We start from the raw sequence: 27,101 nt of genomic DNA, 5'->3' as shown, positions 1-27,101 counted from the left end.
TGCGCTCTTCTGTGCACACTCTCAAGTTGTAGATCGGAACATTACGAGCGGGTTGGCGTCTTTGATGTTCGCGAGGATACTGACATCTTCCAACACGCAGATTAAATGACTCTTGACCTGATCTGAAGGCTTTGTGAGAACACATACACAAAGTACGCATTAAACTTTTGTTTTGTAGGTTCTTATTATCTTGTTGAATGCATAGTTGTCGAAGTTGAGATCAAGTGCTCCATGTAGCTACAAAGAAAGGGAGTTCATGGTTGTTTCTGTTTTATGAGATTATATATATGCTTTTAAAGGTCTATCGCCAATGCATTGTCTCTAAATCTTACTGAACTCTTTATTTTTCTGCAATGCATACCAGATATCGCACGAAAGTCTGTCGCACCATTCTTCTGATAAAATGCATGAGGGACAAATGAAGAGGGTGCTCATGGATCTACGATTTCTTCAAGAAAAGTGCTAGAAAATCGTGCAAGTGATACTTTCTTTTATTTTTTCGATTCATGTACCTAGAATTGTAACCCCCTGAAATGAAGGTTGGAAGTTCTTTGAAAAATTGAGTCTTTTCATTTTGCTTAGAGAAGCTTCTTTCGTCACAATTAGGTGTTGTTTGTCGTGGAAGCCTTTTATATCTGGTCAAGGACTCTTAGGATAGTACTGGAATAAGTCTTTCATTGGATAATTGCCATGTTTACTTTCTTCCTCTCTTTGAAATATCATTCCTTCATATTGTCTGGATCAAATATATAAAATTTTGACTGTCCCACACCCCAGTATAGTGAGCTGACTCTTTAATGTAATGATCCCAGGCCGCAATTCTCAAAGGAAGTTCTAGAAGCAACGACCTATCTTCCATCTACAATGAATATTTCAGAATCAAACTCCTTCAGCCCGAGCACAGCCTGTCTCTAGCCATACTATATAACTCAATATTATCTCATTACTTCGAAAGATATTTCCCTCGTGTATTCAGAACTGACTTGAAAACATAATGTGCTATTATCTAGGAAAACGTTGGGAATCCTGCCCCGATGGCTATCGCGAGTGTCGCTGCGTGTTTCCTTGCACGTACGGCACTGTAATGCATCCTTGTAGAGTGTCTTCCTACCATTTCGTCTACTTACAATCGTTGGACGAGTGTCCTTGTCCAAACTGCAGGTTTCAGAGGTAAGATATAAGCGATGAGGTTTTCAAAGACAGCTCAATTAATTGGTGATGAGTTACCAGAGGACCCGTTCCACCAGTAGCCCGAATGATCTAAATAGCGATTCTGGATCAAGCGAAACTGAGGTTGGAAGTGGAGGTTATGGGGGTGCAGATAGCCAAGGCGCTGGTCGTAGGGGCGGAACCGCAAGGCGTGGAGTTGGAAGGGGTGGAACTGGAAGGGGTGGGGGCCATGCCGGTAGACGCTCATCTAATCAAACCAGACAGAATTCAAGAGATTTTGACCGACACGACGATGGCAATGGGGGACAGACCAGCGGATCCCACGCAGCTCCCACGGTCCAGGGTCCTAGCAGGCAAATCAACGGCACTCAAAGCAGACGGGGTACTAGGGGGTTGTTCGATTTGTAATCAAAGCCAAGTCACTGGTCAGATACGCAGGGGAAAGGCGGTTGAGTGAAAATTATGGAGTACACAATTCAGAAAGGTAGTTGACTAAATAATCAATCTTACCACAACCAGTCTTACAGGTCCTGCAAGAAAAACATGCTTGAGTGGGTGGTTTTACAACGTATGAACTTTGCTCAGCGGTGGTCAAGATCGGTCAATCATAACTGACAGGTTGGTATCAAATTCATGTGCTAAAATCCCGAAAATGGGATCTTAAATTGATGCTGTGATGAACTTTTAGTGGTTCAACCATGATTTACACACAACGACCCATGTAGATACTAAAAGCCAAAGTTACATATCTGTATAACATAAAATGTATAACGTAGTTTATCATCAAGTAAACTATATCATTAAGTAGGCCATTATAAATACATACAAAATTTGTTTATATATAATTGTACACTTTTTTCATTTAATAATATCATTTTATAAAATTTGAAATTATGAAATTTAATTATATAAATATTATAGAAATCTAATTTGCTTTTTAAAATTCTAATTAATATAAAATTTATTATTAAAATAATATTTTTGTAATGAAAATCATAACAATTTATAATTTTCATAAAATATAATATTAATTTTCATATAAAAACTAAATATTTATATAAGAAATCTTTTCTTATTAATAAATCTTTTTTCTTTTTTAAAAAATATTGATTAATTATTAAAATGTAAATATTAGGAAAAGGCTAATTTTAGTGTATTTTGAAGTGGCCTATTCGATGATATGGTTCACTCGATGATAAACCACGTTAACTAAAGAAACACTTTTTTCGGCTAGGATATGAAAGTTGGACATTTTTCCTCTAATTATAAGACGCTGGAAGGTGCTGGTTCTTCAGACAACACGGCATTCAAAGCACATGGCTCAAAACTTGCTGGTAAATTCTCGTGCCTGGTGCTTTTGTAATATCGAGCATTCATTCTCATTCAATGAGTCTAGGTTGCAAAGGAACTCGCCATGCAGCTCTTTCATGCCACTGTCTTTATATCACGATTCGAATGATATAAGACGGGTTAGCACAACATCATGTTTATGAGAATTACCAAACAGAGTTTAAGGACGTATTCGCCGATTGCCCGGTCGACTGCTCGAAATGGAAGACGATTGAGGAGCATCCTGCCTGTGGACAAATTTGCCCTGACTTCGCAGTTATGAGATAGCATTGTAAAAATCCGATTCAGGTTATCATTGGAGAAAAGCAGAAAAGTGTCCGGATCATCCGGCCTTTCGGCCAGCACTGGTACTTGGTCTCGAGGATAAATAAGTGTACCTCTAATTATTTGATATTCTAAGTCAGGTACCCTACTTTCGGGCCACCCCCCTTTTGGGCCACTTTTTACACCAAAAATGGAATTTTTAACTTTCTTATTTATGAATAGAATTCATTGAAAATTTAAATATATATAATTTAAGCTATTTTAAGCTTATTTTGAAAATTAGAAAATTTTAGGAATTTTTTGTATTGAGATTTAAAACTTTAAAATATTGATTTTTAAATTTGTATAGGAACTATATATAAATTTGAAACTTTTATAAAATCTTTAATAACTTTTTAATAATAATTATTAAAAGAAAACTATATATCTTTTTGAAAGTTTTGAACTTAAATCTATATAGAAATTAAAAAAAAATTAAAAAAATTAATAGATATAGAGATATAATATATAATAAGTTTAGAATAGTATAAATAATTTCTATAATTTTGAGAGTATTCTTTTAAGTATCTATTTATAGGAAATTTTCTTTTTTTCTGAATCCTATAAAATAAATATGTTATAAATTTATAATAAATTTTTATAGTTTATTTTTAATAATTTTTATTAAAAAGTTATTAAAGATTTTATAAAAGTTTCAAATTTATATATAATTCCTATACAAATTTAAAAATCAATATTTTAAAGTTTTAAATCTCAATACAAAAAATTCCTAAAATTTTCTAATTTTCAAAATAAGCTTAAAATAGCTTAAATTATATATATTTAAATTTTTATTATATTAGATTATATATTGATAGAGATATTAATAGACTAAAAAAACGATTTTTAGTGTAAAAGGGTGGCTCAAAATAGGGGTGGCCTGAAAGTAGGGTGATCGACTTAGTAGATTTGAGAAAATGATTAATGAAAATATTTATAAAAATAGCTACTTTTATATTTTTATTTTATTAATTTTAATTGAATTTATATAAATTTTACAATTTCAATATTTATATTTAAAATATAATGTTATTATTTATATAATAATTGATTTTAGATATAGATATTATATTAGTATACTAGCTTTATAAAAAATGAAATTATTTTATAATTGAATCTTTCAATTTGTTAAATTAAATATGTTTTATATTATTTATTTATATTTTAAAAGAAGTATTTTGGTTATTGATTATTCTTAGGCCTTTCTAAATATTAATAATTAGTTGAATAAGTTTGTATATTTAAAAAGAATCGATAAACATTTTAGTATAAAATCCTAACTATTTTCAAATAGAATTGTTATATTTATGTTATCAAAATTATATTTAAGCTTAAAGGATTTAAGTATTATATAATTTTAAAAACCTAGATCTTATACCTTAATATATTATAGTATATTTAGTTTAGGTTTTAGAGCATATCAATTAATTATTTGAAGATTGGGTATATATATTATAAAATAATAAATTGTAGATATAATCAGGAAAATATAAAAAAGTAAAAATTATAAGATGTATAAAAGAAATATTATATAAAGATTATATTGAACTAAAATACTAGTATAAAATCGGATGGATATTATGAGATTATATTTCTGGATTATATGGGAAAGGATCTTATGTATTCTAAAAAAAGAGTTGGGGTAAGATTATCTTTGAATTATATATATAAAGGATTGTACTTATAATTCAGGATTATTATCTATAAAGAGATCTTATTTATATATAAAATAATACCTTAAATTATAATATAAAATCAATAATTATAAAACTTAAGAGAATAAATATCAAACCGATTTATTAGTTAATTAAAAACTTGAATTTGAATTTAATTAAAGTTTTATAGAATATTATTAAGAATTATATTATAGAATGATATTCTCAAATTTATTCTTTTTATTATAAATTAAAAGATATAATATTAAAGACTTAGAATATGATTATAAAAGAATAAATTTGAAAGTTAATTGAAAGTATACTAATATATTATAAAGTTGTTATTAAAATAAATAAATATTATACAAAATATTAATTAAAATGATAAAGTAGTATTAGATTTAATTTGGTGTGAAATAATTAGGGGTACTGTTAGTATCACCATGGGGATGGTGAAGTCAATATAGTACTATAATTCATACTGTTGTTATATTGCTCAAGATTCTAAAAGTTAGGGCTATAAAATGTATTACTATAGTATTGGAAAACATTAGTATCAATATTAATATAATTATATAATCCTTGTCCCAATATTGACAATTCTTTAAAGTCACTAGATTATATTCTTCTAGTTAATACCTCTTTTACCTATGTAATCATTTATTCTTCTAATCTCTTTCAATTCATTTTATAATCTTAATCTTTATGGTATTATTATTAATTAGATTTTTTAGAACTTGATATAGCTTAAATTTAGTTATCAAATTTATAGGGTTAGAATCTTCATTAATTTATTTAATCTTTACAATTTCTTGTTTTTCATATACCTTTTGAATTATTATTATATTTGTGACGAACCTAACATACGTTTAAAAATCAACTTTAGAATTAAAAGCTATAAAATTAAAAAGAGTATACTACAGAGCTATATATGTAATTGGCTTGAAGCTTAATATTATACTAGCCCAATTAAACACAATTATATATATATTGTAACATTAACCCCCTTCTTCTAAAAAGTTCGTTTTGAATTTACTTTAAACAAATAATTTAAATACAAAATATAATCAATAAAACTCTTTTTCATTATTATTATTATTATTTTTTATCGATTTTTTATAAAATACCTTAAAAGATTAAATATATTATTATTAAATAGAAAGTATTAATAAAAGCTTATATCTTTTCTAAAAGATTTTCAAAATATTAATTATTAATTATCTCATCTAAATCCTTATCATCATTGTTATTATAGAAATTAACAGAAATGAATATAACAATTGAGATAGATTCTTTTTGATCTTAAGCGCCTTAATATAAATCAAGCAGGTAGGATTGTACTCAATAAAAAGCACTTTTATATTGAATGTATTTATTTTTCTTATATAATTGAATTCTTTTAGTAAGGAAGAACTCAAGTATTTTAATATAGAGTGAAATCGGGGTATAATCAGCTTTATTCAAAAAGGCATCAAAGATATTAAAAACATTAAGATTATTAATATTCATTGAATTATGGTTTTAAAAGTGAAATGAATTTTGTAATAAATATAAGGCTTTAGATTTATTAAAGTGGGATAATATAAGGAATTCATTTGCTATATATATAGCTAATTATTACATAATCTAAATAAAGTTGGAATATAAATAAAATAATAAAAGTTGTTGAGAAAAACAATTTCTAAAAATAATATTGAATTTATTATAAAAGGTTAAGATTTTATTTGAATTAATTTATTCTAACCTTTTATTTTGTAAAAAATTCTTCTAAATTTTGTAATATAAATATATAAAGAATCAATTCCTTATTTAAAATTAAATAATTTATTTTCAGCTTCTTATATTTTATTCGAATTATTGTGAATATATATAAATTGATTTAGAATTGTTATATAATCTAAGGAAATGTTTTAATCGAGAAAAGAAAGTTAAGATAATATTATAACTTGTATATAAGATTTAAGATTGAAATAAATATAATAAAATTGAGTAATAAAATTACTAATTATAATACTATTTATTTATAGTTTTATTCGAATTGAGAATAATTATATATCAAATTTCTAAAAGTTATTATTAAACTTTTTAGAATTAGAAAAAGAGGATTTCAATTAAGAAAATATTTGAATAATAAAAATACATTTAAAGATTAAAAAGCGTAGAAACAAAATTTCATTTTATTAATAAGTTATTTTGCCACGAAGTTTTATAATTATAAGGTTTATCAAATCGTAATCCATAATTAAGAAATTAAAAATAAAAAAAGAAATAATATCTTTAAATAATATTAAAAAGATTTATATATAAATAAGAAAGCAAAAACAATATATCTAAATAAAAGTAAGCAAAATATATATAAAGGCTTTATTCATAAATATATACTAATATTATTCTATTTCTTATCTAAAAGAGCTTTTAATAATATAACAAATCTAACAAATATTTAAAAATCAACCTTAAAATTAAAAGTTATAGAACTAAAGAAAGTATACTATAGAGCTATATATGCGATCGGTTTGGAGCTTAGTGTTGTACTAGCCCGATCGGACGCGATCACATGTATACCATGACAATATTAATTATTAGTCTTTTTTTATTAATAGTTTTAAGTTTTATAAGATAATTATAAAATGATTTAGAGTTGATATATATAATTAATGAGATCTTATAGTTCGGGAAGATTTTATTAATTATACCTTTAATTATTATGTTTATATTAAACCCTAAAATTATAGTATAAAGTTTTGATGTTAATATACTTTTAATAACTCTTTTATACTTGATGAATAATTAATGAATAATATTAGTTTTATTATACTTATTCATTAAAACGATAATATATTCAATTTGAGAGAACAAATCTTTATTATTGATAAAGAATATATCAATAAATACAATTAGTTTTAGAGAATCTATATTAAATGAAATAAATTATAGGCCTCTTTTTGAATTATTAATCTACTATTAAATATATTTATTAAGAGAATCGACATTTTATCCCTTAGAATTAATAGTTTGTATAGCATAAGATAGATCAAAAGCTATCTCTAATTAATATATTATTATGATATATACTCCTTGAGTATATTATATAACATATTAATCCTTTATTATTACAAATTTTCTTAGTTTTCCATATATTCCTTATATATCAAATAGTTCTAATTTAATTAGGTATAGATTTTCATATTAATTCTTTTAATTAAAGTAAATTATATTATCATTTTATTAAATAATTAATTCGCTATTAAACTTAAATAATATATTTGATATAAATGTTTTATACTTTTTTATTATAAATTTAATATTATAGAATTCTTTTTATTTATAATTTATAAATTTATTATTAATAATAATAAATATATTATTTATTTATAATTCTATAATACTAAATGTTATATCATTTTTGATTATATATAAAAGATATAGGTTGTAAATCGATTATACTATTTTAAGGGTATTAGTATAATATTTATAATAGATATTAAATCAATGGTTATTTGTTTTTAGGACACTATATAATAATTGTATTATTTATAGAATAAAACCTTTTAGGATATTCATCTTTATTAATAATTATATACAAAATCTTGAAATTAAATTTAATATTGATTATATATATACTTGTATAATATTATGAATACTTATAATTACCTTGCTTTTTAAGAGTATAATTATTATTAATAATATAATTCATTAGTTAACTTATTATATTATAGATAATTATATTAAAATAATATCTTTTTCTTAATCCTTTTATATTTATATTATTAATTAAGATTTTAAGAATATCTTATTAATTCCCTTATTCTTTATTTTATTAATAAATTCTAAATTAAATATTCTTATATTTTCAGGTATATTTGTAATTTTCATAAATTAAAAAACAATGTTTTTTATTAAATTATTGATCTCCTTTTATTTTAATTCAATAAAAATTATTGATATTGAATTATTAATAGATATTATAAAACAATTTATATATTTAATATTATTAAGTTTATTATTATTTAGGAAATAGATGTTACGGAGGTACCCGCACCGCAACATGGATTATAAGATAAACCTAAGGCCTTGGTGTTGGAACCTACGAAAACAGCACTGTAGGGACAGTTGAATTGAAGGGTAACGAAAGATAGCGGTAACCAGATAAGTAATCAGTGATTAAAAGATAGGTACCTATCTTTTGTTGTTACCTACCCTACAGTGGGCACAGGGTAAGCAGCAGTCACAGGTCGGCTAGAGAGCACAGGTTAGATAAGCGGTGGCATCATTACCAGTCACGGGATGGACATCACGTGATCAGGAAACCGACTTGTCGAAATCGGCTTTACGGTAATCGACTTGTCGATTCATAAGGTACGAAAATCTATATAAGGGAATGGGTTTCATTATAATGTAGAGCTTCGTGCTCAAGAACAATCATTAGTTTCATTACTATAGTTACGAGAATTGCAACCAGTTACAACCTTATTGAATTCCTACTTGAAGTCTAGTCTAAACCACCTCGAGAGATCTCTAGACACTTCCACGTGACCCTAGAGGCAGCTCCCGTAACAATAGAATCTTAGATTTAATACTTGTTTTTTAGATTCGATATAATTAATATTTTCGTTTATAAAAAAGGTTATTAATATAGAAATTACAATTTAAAGAATTAATATTTAATGAATAATAAATAGATAATGAGATATTAATTCTATTAAGATATAATAAAGTTTGAATTCGAAGAGTATAATACTAAGCTTAAGCTAAATGTTATTGGTTTTTACTCTTCAATATATATTATAATAAAAAATAAAAAATAAATTAGAGTTAATATAAAAACTACTACTACATTATCAATTACTTTTATTTATATAAAAACAAATATTAAATTATATTAAAATGATATAAGAATTTATATTTTTTTTAAAGAAATATCAATCTTAATTTAAACCATATATTATAATTAAAATTAAAATACCAGGCTTCTAATCTATAATATCATTGATTAATATTGATATTACTATGGGGATAATGAAGTTAATATAGTACTATGGTTTATATTGTTATTATATTGCTTAAGGTTCTAAAAGCTAGGGTTACGAAACGTATTACTGTAGTGTCGGAAGACGCTAGCGTAGTCACATGATCACTGTCCCAACAGGTACATTTATTTATTTTTGAGATTAAGTATATGCATAAGAAAAATCCTGGTTCGCAGGTACAAGCTTCAGGCATGAGCCCGGATCCTGGGGGTCCTACAGACACTCCAAACTCCAGCGGTAACCAGCTTCAGTCTAGATTACACCAGAACCCTCATTCTGTTCATTAAACCGCAATGCAGATGGGTTCTCGAGGTGGATTGCTGTCCAATCTGTCGCCCCGACAGCAGAGGGGCGTCTGGCACAATCAAGGACATTCAAGTCGGGAAAACGTAAGTAAATTTCAACACAATTCCCTCCATTTCAAGTAGATATCTGACAGATAAGTAGCGTCGGAATTCAGAGCCGTGGAGGGATCTCCTAAAGGATTGGAGCAGAAGATTTTGATTCTACAATTGGTTGGCGAGATACGCATGAGTAACATCGAGTTACTGAAATAGATCCCTACCCACACTGTCCAAGGGTATAAAATCCACAAAAGATTAAAAAAAAAATGTACACTGATGTTCCCAAAAATGAAGACAATGGATGACTAATGTATTTTCATTCAAAGATAATCCTGAATTGCGAGTCTCAATTCAAAGTCTAGTACTCTCGGCCAAGGAATGGTGATTGCCCCTTCATTGCTGTCGTTTCCTCTGAAGGGAGCCCGTGCACAACTACCAAAATCTACTATGATTACGCGAATGAATCCAGATATCTTAACCCATCGAGCCCACTTCCCTTCAAGGAATCAAGGCTCCGAACGCCGTGCATCGTGCAAATATGGAAACTCGCTCGTTTGCCTAAGAAATTGACAAGCAATGTGGCGTTCAAACCATTCACAAGTCTATCTCGTAGCACACGCATCAAACAAGTTACTTCCAGCTCCACGTTTAGTTTCGACCAACAAGGAATATACCCGCTTTGGAGGGAATCGCGTGGGTCAGAAGTATCATAGAGCGGAGGTGGGGCGGATAGGAGCGACGGCAAAGGTTTCGTCCGTATTTGTGCCTCAAGCCTAACCAATCAAGATTCAGCCCTGGGTCAGAAATCCGGGGTAGCCTGCCTCGGTGATCGACAAATACCTAGGTAGCTTTACCGACGAAAGACATTTACATTTACTGATGTAACTTGTCTGGGGATTCCGTTTAATGCTCTTCTATCTTTTCGAGTTCTATTCTTTTTTCTTGACACTTCACAGATTATTGTAGCTTTTTGCAGCTCTTGATATCCCTATACACCAATTTGTTTGTAGAGCAACAGACAGCATTTGATTCCAATCATTATGGCGCTCGGTAAGCACACTAAACCCCGCATTTTACTCGGTCAAGCCACGGTTAGACACAACCCAATTCCAGCCTCATTACATGAATTGGAAAATAAATGTCACTCTCTACCATCGCCGACTATAGACAGCTTCGTTTTCGATCTCTAAACAGCATACTAATCGAAATGAATAGCAACAGCAGTTGTAGCAGGTACATCTGCTGCAGCAATGTACCTCGATGGCAAATATTCGATATTAAAAGATTTGAATGATAAGTTGAAAATGAGACGAGCCATGAAATGGTACGCCGAAGCTGGTAAGACATCTTCCCAAATCACATTGTTCTCACTAAAACAGCCCAACACAGAGAAAAATAGAAAATTATGTCTTTACTATCTGTTTGAGGATAGCGTGCATCGTCATCCAAACACAGAATGTATCTGGTCCCGGGAGGGCTGCTACACCTGGAAACAATCCTACGATCTCGTGAATCAATACGGTCAATGGTATCTCTCCCAAGGCGTGAAGCCTGGGGACTTGATAGCATTTTATCTTCAGAATTCTCCGGACTTTCTGTTTGCTTGGTTGGGATTATGGTCGATAGGAGCTGCTCCGGCAATGATTAATTATAATCTAGCTGGGAAAGCATTGATTCACTGCGTTAAGGTTCCAAAAGCCAAACTCATTTTGGTGGATGATGATGCGGAGTTGAGAGCGAGGATTGAGGCTGAGAAGGAGGAGTTGGAGGGGGATTTAGGGATTAAAATTATATTCATGGATAGCTCTACATTGTCGGAAATTCGCAGCGGAAAGGCTGAAAGACCAGGAGATATCTATAGAGAGGGAGTGAAGGGGACCTCGCCCTTGGGTTTGTTGTATACCAGGTTGGTGTTCTTTCCGGGCTGTAAAAATCAGATGGCTAATCGATCATCAAGTGGAACTACAGGGTTACCTAAAGGATGTACTTTTGAGGTAGCCAGAGGCTTCATGACGGGAGTTGGGGTAAGGCCTAGATTAAGATATTATCACCGCAATGAATGCTGATAATTTCCATAGAGAGCAGCTGGTAAATCCCCAATAAAGGACGATGACCGATGGTACAACTGTATGCCCTTGTATCATGGAACCGGTGGTATTACCGCCATAGGAAACATGATGAGTGGAATCACAAATTGCGTCGGCAAGAAATTCAGCACTTCGAAATTTTGGGGAGATATACGAGACTCTAGAGCAACATGGTTCACATATGTTGGGGAGACTGCTCGCTACCTGCTCGCTGCACCTCCTTCTCCTCAGGATAAAGATCATTGCGTTCGAGTCATGTTTGGAAACGGTATGCGTCCAGATGTGTGGAACAAATTCAAAGCTCGATTTGGAGTCCCTGAAGTCGTTGAGTTCTTCAACAGTACAGAAGGGGTGTTTGCACTCACCAATCATGCACGTGGAGATTGGCTGGCTACTTGCGTGGGACATCATGGACTTATCTCCAGATGGCAGTTTAATGATCTTTATGTTCCCGTCAAGATAGACGATGTTTCCGGAGCCATTGCACGAGATCCTAAAACTGGATTTGCAACTCGTGAACCATTTGAAAAAGGCGGCGAGATCATCGTTGCGATTCCCAGTACAGCTGCCTTTGCGGGTTACTTCAATAACCCAGAAGCGACGAGTAAGAAGTTCGAGAGCAATGTATTCAAGAAAGGAGATCTTTATTATAGAACTGGCGATGCTCTACGTCGAGATAATGACGGGCGATGGTTTTTCCTCGATCGATTAGGCGATACTTTCCGTTGGAAAGGAGAAAACGTTAGCACGGCAGAAGTTGCAGAGGTATTAGGTAAATACGACGGAGTTGTGGAGGCGATTGTTTATGGTGTTCAACTACCCTCTCATGATGGTAAAGCTGGATGTGCTGCTGTGTTTATCGATCCAAGCATTGACAATTTCGACTTTGCTGGGCTTCTCAAGTAAGTCATTTCAAGGCTTCATTGTTCATGCCCCATACTCCAAACTGACAAATCGTAGACACACACGCAAACATCTCCCTAAATACGCAGTTCCGGTATTCCTCCGGATCGTCAAGGAAATGGTCCTAATCCACAACAATAAACAGCACAAAACACCACTTCGTGAACAGGGCGTTGATCATGATAAAGTCAAAGCGGATGATAAATTACTGTGGATAGAGGAGAATGGTAAAGGCAATACATATGTAGAGTTCCACCGGGATCACTGGGTAGATTTGAAACATGGAAAAGCGAGGTTGTAAGATTTTGGTACTTGAATAGTGGAAAATTGCGATTATGTCAGAAGGATATCAACGGTTAGTTTAGTACACTTGATTAACGAGTAAAATTCCAGAAATAAAGTTGTATTCAGTACTTATGATATTAGTCTTTGAAATGCTGGTTCCATTTCATCTAGTCTCGGGAGTCTGGATCCACTCTCGATACTCTCACTCTACGCATCAATTCACCTGGAAGCTCTACTCTTTCGAAGAGACATTTCAAGATGGGATTTGTACCAACGGCTTATAACTGAGTAGTGAGAGCCAATGTGGGAGAATTTATTGAGTTTTATCCAATCAGTTTTCGCGAAGTATTGCTCGTCCTTCAGATTATTGCCTATAATCGAAATTTGCAAGAACGTATGCGTGTCTTAGACAAGAGCAAATGAACTATTAAGCGTAACTAAATTCAGCCGTCTGCTTTAGTTGAAAGGACGTTGATGCTGGTCGATGTTCGTGAGAAATAGCGCAAGGTCAATATTTAATCTCCATTCTCGGCCGTCTGGTATCCCCTCTGAGAGAATGACAAGATAACGGCAAATTATGCAGTTAGATGATATCGCCATGGATATTGATAATATCACTATCAATGGTAAGTTATGCGACTCCAATTATATTGTTGACAACATGTTCACCGCTTTATGAGCCTCTACTATGAGCTGATCACTTTGTACAACTTACTATACCACAGAACGTAACGCAAGATTGTCAAATCATGCTCTGCACTAAGTTTTGTATTAAAATTGTGCAATGTTTTTGGCTTTGGGGTCTCGAAGTCGGAAGCGAGAAAGAGAGGGGCTGCCAATGCTATTATAACATCACAGTATTCACCCGATTGAATGGTTTTCAGGTTAAACTGGATGATATTTCACCATTAGTTATCATTGTAGATCTAAATGAACATAGTGAAGGTTCCTCGTCTGTTGATGGCATGAAACGTCAATCATTCGGATGCAGGTTTTCATCAAGCTGTGAGATGGATCAATAGTGCTTGTAACTCAATTGAGGAAGTTGAGGATCGCTGTCGAGTATCTGGAAACTTCTAGCTACTTTCATTTCAAACTCTGGTGTAGAATTTCAATAAATGAATTGACAATGCTCACATCTGTCCAGCGTGTGCGGAGTAAACGTGGACAATTCATCACCATATAAAATTGGGTACTTACAATTAATAACGCACTACAGAGCCCAGACAGCAGGATTTATGAAGGCTAGGTGGTTGATTGGAACGGAAAATCAGGGCGCGAGGATGAAAATAAACAGGAGGCTGACAATGTTTATAAGGGACAAGAATGATTAGAAAAACACAATAATCATGAGAATAATAACAAGTATGAAAATGACAATGATCATAAATATAACAATGATGAAGATGATAATGTTCAAGAGAACTCATAAGAATGACAATGATCATGATGGTTCATAAAGATGGTTGACAATGACCATGAGGATCTATGAAAACGATATTGATCATAAGAATAATAAAAATCACAAGCACAATCATAATTATGGGAATAACCATCATCGTAACTACAACAAAAAGCATGAGGATATCATCGAGAATTTATTGGTGACATCAGAACAGAAAGGGAACATAGAAACTTCGAGAGACGAGTGCTAGATACAGCTGTCGGTACGACGTACGCACTGAATCAAAAGCTCGTAACCCAGAAGACCTCGCTCGGTAAACACATATAGGCGAAAGTGAAGATCGCTGGCGAGATGAGTCTCAGACTATGAGGCCTGGGGGACCGCTGGGGCGAACACCTCAGAATGCACAGCATACAGCAGAATGAAGCCAATTCCCGGAGATTTAAGCAACGAACAAATTAAATCACGTAGAAGACTGTATAGGCGGATATTAGCTTGTATTGACGCTATTTGAGCTCCAGAAAAGTGCTGTTTGGGGATATTCTAATTGCTTGTTCGTATTGAGTGTTCTGCGGGGTACGAGTGAACATGAAGCGTCATCTGACTTAAGCTAACTTCATGAGATGAAGTCATGAAGTTGATTCTCCGTCTTGTACGCCCTTTACGGTTGGAAGTCAGCCCTTTTGAGGCAACGCATCCAAGAAAGAGCTTAGCACCGAAGCCATAGATGAATTAAGAATGTTCATCAGTAGCGCACACTCGTGGAGGGAGAAGCAGACGGCTCTTCAATCTAAGACGTCTACTATTCCTAGTGCTAGTTTGGCTCCCTTCGACAGATAAATCTAGTTATATAGTCTATAATTAAGGTATTTTTTGATAACATATCATCTTTCATACAATAATTGATACTAAAAAATGTAGTTGATTGATATGAGCTAATAATGCAATATGGTCTGATGGTTATTTCACAACCCCATGTAACTTAATCCAAAGTCGTAATACAATTCGACAAACACCACCATCTCATCCACAGTACCAGACCAAGAAAAGAAACAAAAACTCAACTTCAACACCGACGCCAGTAATCAACAAAATATCAGCGTGAAGAACCGCACTGAGGTATATTGCTCATCTCCTAGTGCTACTAAATATCGCAATTTGCCATGGGTGATCTTCATTTGTTTAGTATACAATCATACTCTCACGGGAGGGTACCGACGTTTGGGTGTATGCGATGCTCGTTGTGATAGCGGACTTTTTGAAAATACTGCAAAGGAGACGCTGAGGTTGGTAGACGTTGGGTTTGGAGGATGTAATATAGCGACGTCAATGAATTTATTACTATCTTATGATTATGAGTAATAGGATTGACGTATCCTACACAGACTGTTCGTTTGGCGCAGCTGATGCCGAGTTGAAGATAGAGGTGGAGGTGAGGATAAATGAGAGGTTGTTGGAACATCTTCAGATTGTGTGATATGAAATGAAATGTCAGGTTTGCCTGATGACAAATTATCGAGATGTGGATCACAGGTACACAGTGTGATGAATCTGACATCTTGGGACATACCGAGCTACGAAAAGGAAGACGAAATTCCAACAGGTCAACGCTGCTGTCGCAAACGTGAACGAGATGAACTGTGCACGTAAAGAACAAAAGCCAGCAAGGTAAAACAGAGAAAGTGATATAACACTCAGCCATGTGGAGCAGAGGTATAAAGTTGGAAATATAATTTGATTGTCCTTAAGCTACCAATCTATCTACTCGCAATCATTCCTCCAATGAGGTCCCGAGCATCTGCATAGCCATGGCCGATTGTTACTTTTGTTGAGATTCCAGCCGCCCAGAAGGCTCCAGTGATGCCCCGAAAGGTATTTGGCACGATCCATCAATATCCTTCAAATGTGTGGCATAAAGTTGTTCCTAAGCTTTGAGCTGATTAGCAGGAGATTCTAGAAGTGAAGCAACTAGTAATAAGAACGGAAGTTTGTTGTGCTCATAGATCTTGGTTAAGTTGAATTTTCATGACTCCGAGGAGTTCAGTATTTTCAGTGCATTTTTCTTAATCATAGTAGGATAGGGAAGATGATGTACGAAGAAAGGTTGTAACATACCTGTCAAGGTGAACATTGGGATCGTTCATGTGATCTATGTTAGTCGGCGGGGGAATTTTGTAGCAAGTTGGCAGTTCCAAGGTGATCAATGAAGATGCTTCCTAGTACTTCGAAATGTTAGCAAAGAGTTCGACCAAATTGATATCAAGGTATGAATGATTGTGTTGGAAAGGAAATCAGAATATGTAAGAATGAATTTCATCCACTCGCATGATATAGCGACCCCGGCGAGGGTGCCATCGAAGTGAGGTCAATCGCAAATTATCTCATCATTTAAGTAGGAAAAGAAGAGGTGAGAGGAATGTTGATGTACGAACCTTATACCTGTAGATGTGCAGAATATCGCTCAAGAAGAGGCATATTGTAAGCAAGAATGAATCAATTCAAGCCATGAAGTACTCAAGTACTTCTTGAGTTTGTGTTGTGGTTGTTGATGAGATGGAAAAAAGATGAAGAAATTGGTCGGAAGAATTCTTTTATAAGTTTTTGAAAGTCCATTTGAAAAGCTCTGAGCCCATGGAAAAGAACGCTAATTCGATCTGGTTCTAGCCTTATCCCACAGATGCAAAAATGCGGCCGCTGCGTCACATGATCTGTATATCTCTAGGGCCATTTCGCTTAGATCTTATGCCGCACTTTTTCGATTTTCGGATTTTTTGAAAGTAATCGACAACTAAACATCGACAAATCCTCGCCAACGACGCCCCGTACGTTTTCATTAATTATCTATTCGATTCATTGAACTTCTAGAAATCAATCAACTAATACTTTCTTTTCAGAAGATTTCACAATGGGTGACGCAGATATCAAAGCATCTTCCTGGAGACTGGTTGAGGTCGGCCGTGTCGTCCTCGTAACTGGTGGACCACACGATGGCAAGCTTGCCGCGATCGTTGAGATCATCGACCACAAGCGCGTACGTACAATTGGTGAAGATTGGAGGGAAAAAGGAAGAAAACTAACATGTAAAAACTAGGCTCTTATCGATGGCCCAGCAACCGACAAACTCGCAGCTGTCCCAAGACAAGCCATTTCCCTCGCCAATGTCGTCCTCACACCTCTCGTCCTCAAGGGTCTTCCAAGAGCCTCGCGCACTGGTGTTGTTCAAAAGGAGTGGGAGAAGGCTGGTATCGAGAAGTTGTGGCAACAAAGCCCATGGGCCCAGAAGCGTGAGAAGCAAGCCAAGAGAGCTGCTTTGACAGATTTCGAGCGATTTAAGGTTATGAGATTGAGGAAGAGAGCTGGATTCCAAGTCAAGGTTGCCAGGGCTAAGATCGCCGCGGCATAGATTTGGTAATGGAATATTTGGGAGCGCAAGCAAAACTACATAAGGGTTGATGGGTTCCTTTGCTCTTAACTGAGCTTTGTATCCTGCGTCAATTTGACCGGCGTAATGAGCATATGGACTTCAAAAATACCTCCAAACCAATTCTCTCCAAGATCTGAATACTGGGCGTTATTTTGATGTGATTTGGTTCTGGAACTTTGAAATATTCTCGACACGAGAGGTGCGGAACCTCTTCCTGCACAATGAATTAGGAGCCATTTTACTGCTTTATCGGACAAATCCAGATATTGATACTAATAATTCCACAACCATAAATGATATTAAATGCACCTTGACCCAGTCTGACGTCGTTCAACAATTTGTACCCCCAGAATTGACCCAGCCCAATCTCAGCAAGATGGAGTAGATACATTGATTACCTAATACTTAGCGAACTCTCACAACCCTAATTAATTGCAACGGTGACAACCTCAATATTCGATTCCCTAAGCCAATATCTAATATCATCGTCTTCTTGTAAAGTCAGGTTAGTGAATGCCATTATGTTCACAATGTTCATCAGCCTTGTTGTGGTGGAGTTTTCCGCCGTACAAGAAAACTGCCCCCCAATTTCTTTAGCGCACGCACAAAATTTCGGAAAACCAAAACAACGACAATATCATCAAAATTTCTAACAACCCTTTGTACAGCCATAACCACCACCCAACATGTCGAACCCACGTATTGAAGAACTCCCAGATAACGAGGAGCCAACCAAGCAACAAGTTACCGCAGAGGATGAGGGATCCGACAGTTCTGACTCCGAGGCAGAGGGAGAGGAGGTAGCTGGTATCCCAGCAGGTTCCCAAGTCGCTTTCTCCCGCAACGAGAAGAAGGCACGCAAGTCAATTGCTAAGCTCGGTCTTACAAGAGTCCCTGGTATTACCAGAGTCACTTTGAGACGACCAAAGAACGTAAGCAACTTCTCGTTGGTTTGTCGGTTCACGATTTCTGAAGGAAGCTCTTGCGATCAAGGGCTGTTGCTTCGCAGCTGCTTCACCAGCGCGGGGTAGCTTTGACAACATTTGAGGACAACCTTAAGACTTCTTACTGATCAAATCTCGGATTATAGATCCTCTTTGTCATCAACCAGCCAGAGGTTTACAAGTCCCCAACCAGCAACACCTACATGTAAGGAACCTCTACCCCGCACTACAAAAATACATTTTGGACTAATGATTTCTCCAGTGTTTTCGGTGAGGCTAAGATTGAGGACCTTAACTCTCAAGCTCAAGCTTCTGCTGCCGCACAGTTGGCTGCTCAAGAATCCCACGATCACGCCGGTCACGATCACTCTGGCCACGACCACTCCCACGATCACGGAAAGGGCAAGGCTGTTGACACCGAGGAGAAGAAGGAAGAGGAAGAGGATGACACAGAGGAGGTCGATGCCACTGGACTCGAGGACAAGGATATTGAATTAGTCATGACCCAAGCCAGTGTTTCGCGCAACAAGGCTGTAAAGGCATTGAAGGAGAATGACAACGATATAGTCAATTCGATTATGGCTCTAAGCATATAGGTCTAAGCTTACTTAGCTGGATCCTTATGCACGGCTGTTCTGGGTAGACTTCTATGAATGGATGGCAATGGTATTACATGGGCATACAGTCACACACATCCTGAACGAATTTGGGAGTGCTAAATAGTAAAACAACAATTTAAACTATGTCACCTTCATATGCATAGATAATTTCGCTCGCCGAATTGAAATGTGACTTCGCAATAATGTGAAATCTGTTCAAAAATATTCCCACTTGAGCAAATGTCTGATACATATACGAGTTCGGAAAAAATAACAATTATAATGATAACAAAATTGGCATTCTGTCTAACACTGATACATTAGGAGATCTTTCACCAGGCTGAGTATTGTGGTAGCATCACGTGATATTGTATTTTCTAGCTTGAACCGAGACTTGCAACTTTTTGACGACGAATTCAACACATCTCAGTTCTCCACTTCCTCATCATATCAACACCTTCACAATGGCAGCCGGAGTAAGTCAATCTTCTTAGTTGAAGTCATACTGTCGCCAGCAGAACTTTATCCCCCAGACCTCGCTGCCGTGCAGACTTTGCACCCCTCCGAAGAATTCCGAAGACTTCTGCCCCGACTTCCACTCCCTCGCTCTAAATGAGTCCGGATTATGACTAACTGTTCTACCTTCACAGCGCAGCGCAGCCCTCAAACTCGACTGGGCCAAAGTTTCCCAATCCCTTGGACTCAAGGGAGCCACCGCGACCTCCCTCCAAGCCTTCAAGAAGCGCAACGAAGATGCCCGTCGTCGCGTTCAAGCTCTCTCTGAGCAACCCACCAAAGTAGACTTCGCACACTACAAGTCGATTCTCAAGAACACCGCCGTTGTCGACGAAATCGAGAAGCATTTCGCTACCTTCAAGCCAGCCACATATGATGTAGCCAGACAAATCAAGGCAATCGAGACTTTCGAGGCCCAAGCTATCAAGAATGCAGAGGAGACCAAGGGCAGAGTGGACTTGGAGTTGAAGGATTTGGAGAAGACATTGAAGAACATTGAGGAGGCTAGACCATTTGAGGATTTGACTGTGGTATGTATCAGCTCTAGGAAAGGATACGGAAAGTCAAAGGAAAGAAATGGAGTTGGCTAATGTGTGATGTGTGTCTATAGGATGAAGTTGCTGCTGCTCGTCCAGATATTGACGAGAAGACTGCTCAACTCGTTTCCAAAGGTCGCTGGGGTGTTCCAGGTTACAAGGTACGTTTGAAATGGCAAACTTTTGTTTTTATGAATGATACGGCTGCTAATATGTCTATAGGAGAAATTCGGCGATCTTTCTATGCTTTAGATGGAATAAATTCGACTTTCCCTTTTCTTTGTTACCCGCACTATTGTAGATAGGGACCGGTTGTTGGAGAAGCAAGATCATGGTGGTTAATCGTTTAAGTGCCAAGTTGGCTAATCATGAATTGTTCCCTCAATCTCTCGAAGATCTGATGAATTTTATTGTTTTGATTGAATGCTGTTACAAAAAGTCGTCGAAAGTAAACCTGTAAGGTGTTGGAACTGCATGTATATCATATTCATCACTCCTGGAGTCAAGAGAAATGAAAATTGGAGAAGCAAAGTATCAGTGTCATTAAATGTATAAGCGTTTTATAACCGAGTTAAACTATCCACGAATATTGAGATACCCCATTCAAACCTCCTCCTCACAGGTTGGCCACCTCACTCTGTTTCACCCAATCATTCTGTTCCTGCAGCTCTTTGGTGTCAGCTCCCTCTGGTCTATCTAAAATCCACTTCGCTCCTTTAACAAGTTCCATTTCGGTCTTCTGAGCTTCTTCTAACACCATCCCCTTCAACCAAAACGTATGAGGCCATCCAAATTCTACTCGAACCTTCACACCATATCCTCTCTCTTTCAGCCCAAGCGCAAGACATACCCCGTCAGAATAATATATATCATTAGTACAAAGCTGTATGAACCATCTTGTATTGACGTCTTCTTGATCGCTTCCAACAAGTTTGGATGCCTCAGTGAACTTCGGCATCTCCGCCAACATTTCCAAAGGCATCTTATACCCCTTGACTCTATTTTCTCTCGTCACAGCCGGCTTATTCAATATCCCTGTATAAAACTCCTCTTTCATACTCGTGTGTATACTTTTCCATTCTTCTGGGATACTTGTACCGTTATCCGTAGCATCACATGTTACTGGACATCTCAGAAGAACTCCCAGTATACGCCCACCTTCTTTCCCATCACTCCTCCCTTTTTCTCGAAGATAAGTCAGAGCAACAGTAGCAGCTAATTGCCCACCGCTCGAACTCCCCACCAGGATGAATTTTCTGGAAGGGAATTCAGTACAAAGATGGGTGAAAGTGGTCAGTGCATCGGAGACAGCATCGTCGGCAGGGTACGAGGGCATTAGGCGGTAGGATACCGAGAGGAGTGTGAGAGAAAGAGAAAGGGACAGTTGACGACATGTTAGATCTTCGGAATCGAGATTGCCAACGTAAAGACCGCCGCCGTGGAAATAGATGATTAGTGATTGAGAATCTGAACTGGGAACAGAGGCGGAGTTGGTGGCGGAAGTGGGAGTGTAGAGACGAGTAGGGATCTTGTGACCGGATGGTGAAGGGATGGAAGAAGAGGTTATGAGGAGGTCTTGAGTAAGGTGAATAAGAGAAGTGCGGAGAAGACTGGTGTTTTGATTGATGCAGTTTTGACTGTATACAGCTTTGCGGATATCAGGGGAGGTGGAGGTACTAGGCGCTGGGAGATGAGGAATATGTGATTCCCAGGCTGGATTGAGCGGAGGAGGATGGGTTAGAATGAGGGGGTGAGAGTTGGAATCAGGGCTGGAAGACATTGGGGATTCTTTCTTCGATCTGACTATTCGATTGTTCGTTTGCTGCTTGATGGTATCGTATGAAGTGATGATTTGAAGTGAAAGGAACATTCGATTCAATAAATGGGATGTGAATTAGTGGTATGGTTATTTCGCTTAGTTTAGCATTCAAATTGATCATTGGAAGAATGATGACGGAAGAACTGTCAACCTCGCTTGAAGATTAACTACCAACTTAATACAAAGATGACTTTACAAATTACAGTATCTTGAAGCCAGATTTTTTTTCCGGTGGATAACTTGTAGGTTGTACAAGACGTGCGAGGCGTGTTCTGTAGACTAACGGTATTTGCTCGAGCACATATGCAGGGTCTTTAGCGTAACTTTCCCGAGGCGGGGTATTTTGTGTCCCTAGTACATACTGAGATACTCAATTTTAGTAACATGCCTTTCCAGTGCGGAAATCCTTACTGGCAGTGATGCTCGAGCGTCATTTTCTGTATTCGATCGCGTCTTGTTTGAATTGTCTAATTACTGAGCAATAGTTCTTCCAATGTTCGACGCTACAACTGTTATTAGAGTTTAGCCCAAAGACGATGAATGCTGTTGGAGTCCCAGTTCGGGTACGGTGATACGAGCAGTTGTTAGATCTGTGGTGATGATGGCTTATTTCGTCCTCTCTGACTTTCTGTCGCCAACATAGCTCTTCACATACCCCTATACTGCCCTTCAAAGGAAGTTTATCACTCTCATCTCAAGCTATGTACCTACTGTACTCGTAGGTGATTATATTTGAGTCTCACCGCTATCGACTAACCGGCATTATGAAAGCGGTGAGTTGCAAAATAAATAATGATTGGTCTCGTCTCTCATTCACTACGTAGATTGCATTACTTTTATAACGTCTACGATTTAGTGAATCTCGCTAGGTGAATTTCTTGCTGGACGAGAGATATGTGCTGTTGATACACCATTGCAACTAATTCGGGATTTTCCATCCTTCATGTTGGACTATATGGAGTATGAGTGCATATCATCAAATCATGGCTGGAACACCGATCAAGGTTCCGGGAAAGAATACTCGTGACTCTAGCAAATCTGCTGTTCTAGCTAGAAAGATTATGGTATGGACTCTCATAATAAAAATCAAACATATTGAACCAGCTCGACTAACTTTGGATTCTAGAAACGACCACCTGGGAGGCCTCTCAAGAAAAAGTCCTCAAAGGGCGCATCACAAGCGTCAAAGCCTTTCACTTCCATTCTTCGGGAGTCGAAGGTCCGCACTTTGAAGAACATCAAATCGAGACGTAAGATGTCGGAACTTGAGAAATTGCCAACGGAGATTCTCGAGCAGATTTTCTTCGGCTGTTGGAACTTGAGTTTGCCAGCATGTAGTCCGGTCATAGGAGGTAAACTAAGTAGTGCTGCTGTCTACAACAAGATTATTATTACTGCTTTTGGTCCAGTTTGGGATAGATGGTATGGGCAACTGTTGGATCCAGGTTTGGACTTGGATTATAGTGGCAATAGCAGTTTACAGGTAAGCCTGGATGTTGTAGCTGGGTCAGGATTGACTAACGATCAAGACATAGTCTACTATTTTAAAATTTCGCTGGGCAAAGTTGCCGATCCTTCTGCAAGGGCAAGACTTATGGGTTCAGAAAAACGCACTGGAACGTCCATTTCAGCTTGCTCTTGGGATGGCTGCGTTTCACCATGGGGACAATATAGAAGGTATTGACCCCAAGAATGCCTCGGCAGCTGAATTACTTGACGATGATTTTGCCAAGTATTGTAATGCCTTTCAAAGAATGGATATCTCTCATACAGCGGATGCCCCTGAAACAATGGATTTGATGTCGAGTTTGGGTGAGAAAAGAGAACAAATTTTCGACCTGGGTATTCGCAATTATGCGAATATTGCTAAAGGTACCGAGATACCTCATACACTGTTAATGGGCCCATGGAATGAGGAAGCTGTCAAATACTTATTTTGGTTAGTTATGGGAGGAGCACGTATTGATTGGCTCGCGTCAACCAGCGGAGAGGTATTGCTCCCCTGAAAACGACTTGTGTCAAGGTAATGGCTAATAGAAATCTAGGCAGCTATTATCGGTTATAAAAATGCTGTTCGAGAGTGTAGAATCGAGGTCATACACCTCTTATTGTATGCTGGCGTCATTCATAAGCTTGATGAAGACATTTTTCAATACACTCTCGAAAATGGAGATCCAAACAGGCATTTTATGACCATACTTCTGATGGTCTACCTTCCTTATCAAGACCCTTACCCTTGGATCATTGAAGAAATTTTCCGCTTCAGAAGTGGTCATGAGCATGAGAATGATAACAAGAAGGTTAAGTTGGTCGAGGATTTCCTCACGGTATTCGATGTTTGATTACTTAGGGTCGGGTGTTAAGATTAGATTTTATAGCCAAATGCTTTCCAATACCCAAATTCATATGCGACTCTCAAAAGCTTCTTATTATGCAGACGCAAATTCAAAAATTAAGAAGTAGCATAGAAATAATTCACGTGATCATGGTGATACTAAGATCTGAATATTTGGATAGTCCAAGCTTTTTTTTTGGAGAGAAATATATTTACAACATCAACGGTTCAAAAAAGGCACATGAAGCCGCAAGTGATCCGTGAACGGTTGGATTAGCTCTTTTCAGCTGCTATGCGGTCACATATACATAACCATGTACCATCAGCATCTTTATTGAGATTTCTGCGGGCACAATCTGAAGGCGTTTGTTTTTTCAGTTCCAACCCAGGACAAGGTTATTCTTTCGATCAAGCCCCTCATGTTCCAGCTTCTAGCCTAGGATACAGTTATCCTTCGATGTCATGTCGAAGATCACTTTCAACTTCACTACAGCGCAGAGCGACCGTTGAAGCTGGGTTCCAAAACCCGAAGTTTTTAGGATCGCGATTGGCCACCTCGAATTCTTCTTCAAACGCTACTCAACCCAAACGAGCAACTCTATCGAGCAAGAAAACTGCGACTCAAAATCGCTCACAGACAAGCCGCGGAATATTCACGGGCGCAAGAAAGTGGCCATTCAAGCTTTGGTCTTCGAAGAGGGATGGAAAACCATTACAACCAGACGATTTACCACATCTCAGTGAGGATGGAAGAGAAATAGATGTATTCAGTCTGGGACGATCTGTATCTGTGAAGGCTGCCAGTGAGCCTCGGCTACGATGTACAGAGTTAGATGAGAATGGGAATGTGGTTCTTGTGAATGGGGAGTTCAAGAAGAGCGAGCTTATTGCTAAGGTGGGGCAGGACATCTTCCCTCGCAGGCATTTTGACTGTGCCAATACTGATTTGCATATAGTATGGACTGCTTCCTCGCGATCTTCGAAAAATCGATTCGAGTACGCTTCCGCATATCCTCGTTCGTCCTTCAGCTATCCTCATAAACCTCCTCCATCTTCGAGTCCTCATAAAGTCTAATAGAGTCTTGATTTTCGACGCTTATGGCTCTACTGATACTTATACACAATCGCTTTTTATGTATGATTTAGAAGGAAAGCTTAGCCAAAAGCAAACTACAGCATCTGCTGGTGCCCTTCCATACGAATTTCGTGCCCTCGAAGCTGTTCTCATATCGGTTACATCTGGCTTGGAAAAGGAATTTGAAACAGTTCGAGAACCAGTTGTTAGGGTTCTTAAGGAGTTAGAAGAGGACATCGATCGAGACAAGCTCCGCTACCTCCTTATTTATTCCAAGAAACTCGGCACATTCGAACAGAAGGCGAAATTGGTTAGGGACTCGATTGATGAGTTATTGGAGGCAGATGATGATCTAGCTGCTATGTATCTTACCGAGAAAGATCATGATCTAAAGAGAGGGGAGGATGACCACACAGAAGTCGAAATGTTGTTAGAATCTTACCACAAACTTTGCGACGAAATTGTTCAAGAGTCTGGAAATTTAGTTTCCAACATTAGGAACACTGAAGAAATGTATGATTTCAAAACATTCACTATACTTCCGTCCTGCAAGTACTAATCTATGCGTCTACAGAGTTAAAGCCATCCTCGATGCCAATCGTAACTCCCTCATGCTTCTCGAGCTCAAAATATCCATTGGAACGCTCGGTATGGGTTCCGGCGCATTCATCGCCGCTCTCTACGGCATGAATTTGAAGAACCACATTGAAGAATCCGACCTCGGGTTCCTAGGCGTATCAGGCTGGTGCGGAATATTCGCCGCCATTGTCTGGTTCTACGGAATCTCCAAACTCAAGAAAGTTCAACGCGTTAGTATGTGGGGAGAAAGTGGAATGCGCGGTCGCAATTGGAGAGTTGCGGAGGATGAAACGAAGGCGCTGGAAATGGACAAGGGGAGGAGGGATAGGGGGAGAAGATTGAAAGAGGAGAGGGGAAGTGCTATGGAAGAGGTTAGGGCCAAGGTGATGGAACAGAGAAAATCTATTCATGACAGTGCACAGGCTGCTGGGAATGCAGAAAAGAGGGCAAGAGAGATGGCGGCTAGGGGTGCAGGTCATGGTCATGGTCATGCGAAAAGGGGTTTAAACACCGCTTCTGATACTTAAATGTAGGGTTCATCTAGAGGATAGGTGGGAGGCGAGATTACATTCTGATATGGCGTCATGGATATGTGTGTACGAATATGAATGAGTATATGTATGAAAAAAGGAGTTGGGCGTTTCTCACTAGCAAAAGTCTTACAAGAACGTGGCGAGGAGCTTTTGGTAATGGTCTAGCTGTACTTTACTGAGATTAGATAGATCCACGGGTGAAGGTTGGA

At 36.8% G+C, this 27,101-nt stretch overlaps 9 protein-coding genes across 9 annotated transcripts; 8 read left to right on the top strand and 1 right to left on the bottom strand.

The window, feature by feature from the left end:
- Positions 1-736: 736 nt before the first annotated feature.
- On the top strand, positions 737-1,578 carry EAF01_004224 (uncharacterized protein; the record flags this gene model as incomplete). Its single annotated transcript, XM_038912478.1, has 2 exons — positions 737-1,170; positions 1,224-1,578. The coding sequence occupies exons 1-2, from the start codon at positions 995-997 to the stop codon at positions 1,576-1,578; spliced, it is 531 nt and encodes a 176-aa protein (XP_038772162.1). The 5' UTR covers positions 737-994.
- An 8,121-nt stretch (positions 1,579-9,699) lies between these two features.
- Positions 9,700-10,065, top strand: EAF01_004223 (uncharacterized protein; the record flags this gene model as incomplete). Its single annotated transcript, XM_038912477.1, has 3 exons — positions 9,700-9,745; positions 9,808-9,897; positions 9,956-10,065. 3 exons carry the CDS (start codon positions 9,700-9,702, stop codon positions 10,063-10,065), a joined length of 246 nt encoding a protein of 81 aa, XP_038772161.1.
- Positions 10,066-10,892: 827 nt separating this feature from the next.
- EAF01_004222 (uncharacterized protein) lies at positions 10,893-13,143 on the top strand (the record flags this gene model as incomplete). Its single annotated transcript, XM_038912476.1, has 6 exons — positions 10,893-10,902; positions 11,068-11,190; positions 11,242-11,758; positions 11,810-11,876; positions 11,931-12,841; positions 12,900-13,143. The coding sequence occupies 6 exons, from the start codon at positions 10,893-10,895 to the stop codon at positions 13,141-13,143; spliced, it is 1,872 nt and encodes a 623-aa protein (XP_038772160.1).
- A 4,123-nt stretch (positions 13,144-17,266) lies between these two features.
- On the top strand, positions 17,267-18,268 carry EAF01_004221 (uncharacterized protein). The gene is made up of 3 exons (XM_038912475.1): positions 17,267-17,354; positions 17,427-17,563; positions 17,624-18,268. Exons 2-3 carry the CDS (start codon positions 17,438-17,440, stop codon positions 17,933-17,935), a joined length of 438 nt encoding a protein of 145 aa, XP_038772159.1. The 5' UTR covers positions 17,267-17,354; positions 17,427-17,437; the 3' UTR covers positions 17,936-18,268.
- A 374-nt stretch (positions 18,269-18,642) lies between these two features.
- EAF01_004220 (uncharacterized protein) lies at positions 18,643-19,496 on the top strand (the record flags this gene model as incomplete). Its single annotated transcript, XM_038912474.1, has 3 exons — positions 18,643-18,888; positions 19,047-19,105; positions 19,163-19,496. 3 exons carry the CDS (start codon positions 18,643-18,645, stop codon positions 19,494-19,496), a joined length of 639 nt encoding a protein of 212 aa, XP_038772158.1.
- A 467-nt stretch (positions 19,497-19,963) lies between these two features.
- EAF01_004219 (uncharacterized protein) lies at positions 19,964-20,803 on the top strand (the record flags this gene model as incomplete). Its single annotated transcript, XM_038912473.1, has 4 exons — positions 19,964-19,975; positions 20,150-20,545; positions 20,626-20,712; positions 20,774-20,803. The coding sequence occupies 4 exons, from the start codon at positions 19,964-19,966 to the stop codon at positions 20,801-20,803; spliced, it is 525 nt and encodes a 174-aa protein (XP_038772157.1).
- Positions 20,804-21,167: 364 nt separating this feature from the next.
- Positions 21,168-22,331, bottom strand: EAF01_004218 (uncharacterized protein; the record flags this gene model as incomplete). Its single annotated transcript, XM_038912472.1, has 1 exon — positions 21,168-22,331. One exon carries the CDS (start codon positions 22,329-22,331, stop codon positions 21,168-21,170), a length of 1,164 nt encoding a protein of 387 aa, XP_038772156.1.
- A 1,022-nt stretch (positions 22,332-23,353) lies between these two features.
- Positions 23,354-24,712, top strand: EAF01_004217 (uncharacterized protein; the record flags this gene model as incomplete). The annotated part of the gene is made up of 4 exons (XM_038912471.1): positions 23,354-23,434; positions 23,497-23,853; positions 23,906-24,361; positions 24,416-24,712. The coding sequence occupies 4 exons, from the start codon at positions 23,354-23,356 to the stop codon at positions 24,710-24,712; spliced, it is 1,191 nt and encodes a 396-aa protein (XP_038772155.1).
- Positions 24,713-24,997: 285 nt separating this feature from the next.
- Positions 24,998-26,886, top strand: EAF01_004216 (uncharacterized protein; the record flags this gene model as incomplete). Its single annotated transcript, XM_038912470.1, has 3 exons — positions 24,998-25,600; positions 25,662-26,293; positions 26,355-26,886. The coding sequence occupies 3 exons, from the start codon at positions 24,998-25,000 to the stop codon at positions 26,884-26,886; spliced, it is 1,767 nt and encodes a 588-aa protein (XP_038772154.1).
- Between the last annotated feature and the right edge of the window lie 215 nt (positions 26,887-27,101).

This window comes from Botrytis porri (genome assembly GCF_014898465.1).
Source record: "Botrytis porri strain MUCL 3234 chromosome Unknown BPOR_005, whole genome shotgun sequence".
NCBI lineage: Eukaryota > Fungi > Ascomycota > Leotiomycetes > Helotiales > Sclerotiniaceae > Botrytis > Botrytis porri.
This window is presented reverse-complemented; position numbering and strand designations above follow the sequence as displayed.

Bases quoted from the DNA above. Each gene is read 5' to 3' on its own strand.
- EAF01_004221 (XM_038912475.1), top strand. From the start codon at position 17,438: ATGGGTGACGCAGATATCAAAGCATCTTCCTGGAGACTGGTTGAGGTC. The intron at 17,564-17,623 runs GTACGTACAATT...TGTAAAAACTAG, and splicing joins AGATCATCGACCACAAGCGC to GCTCTTATCGATGGCCCAGC.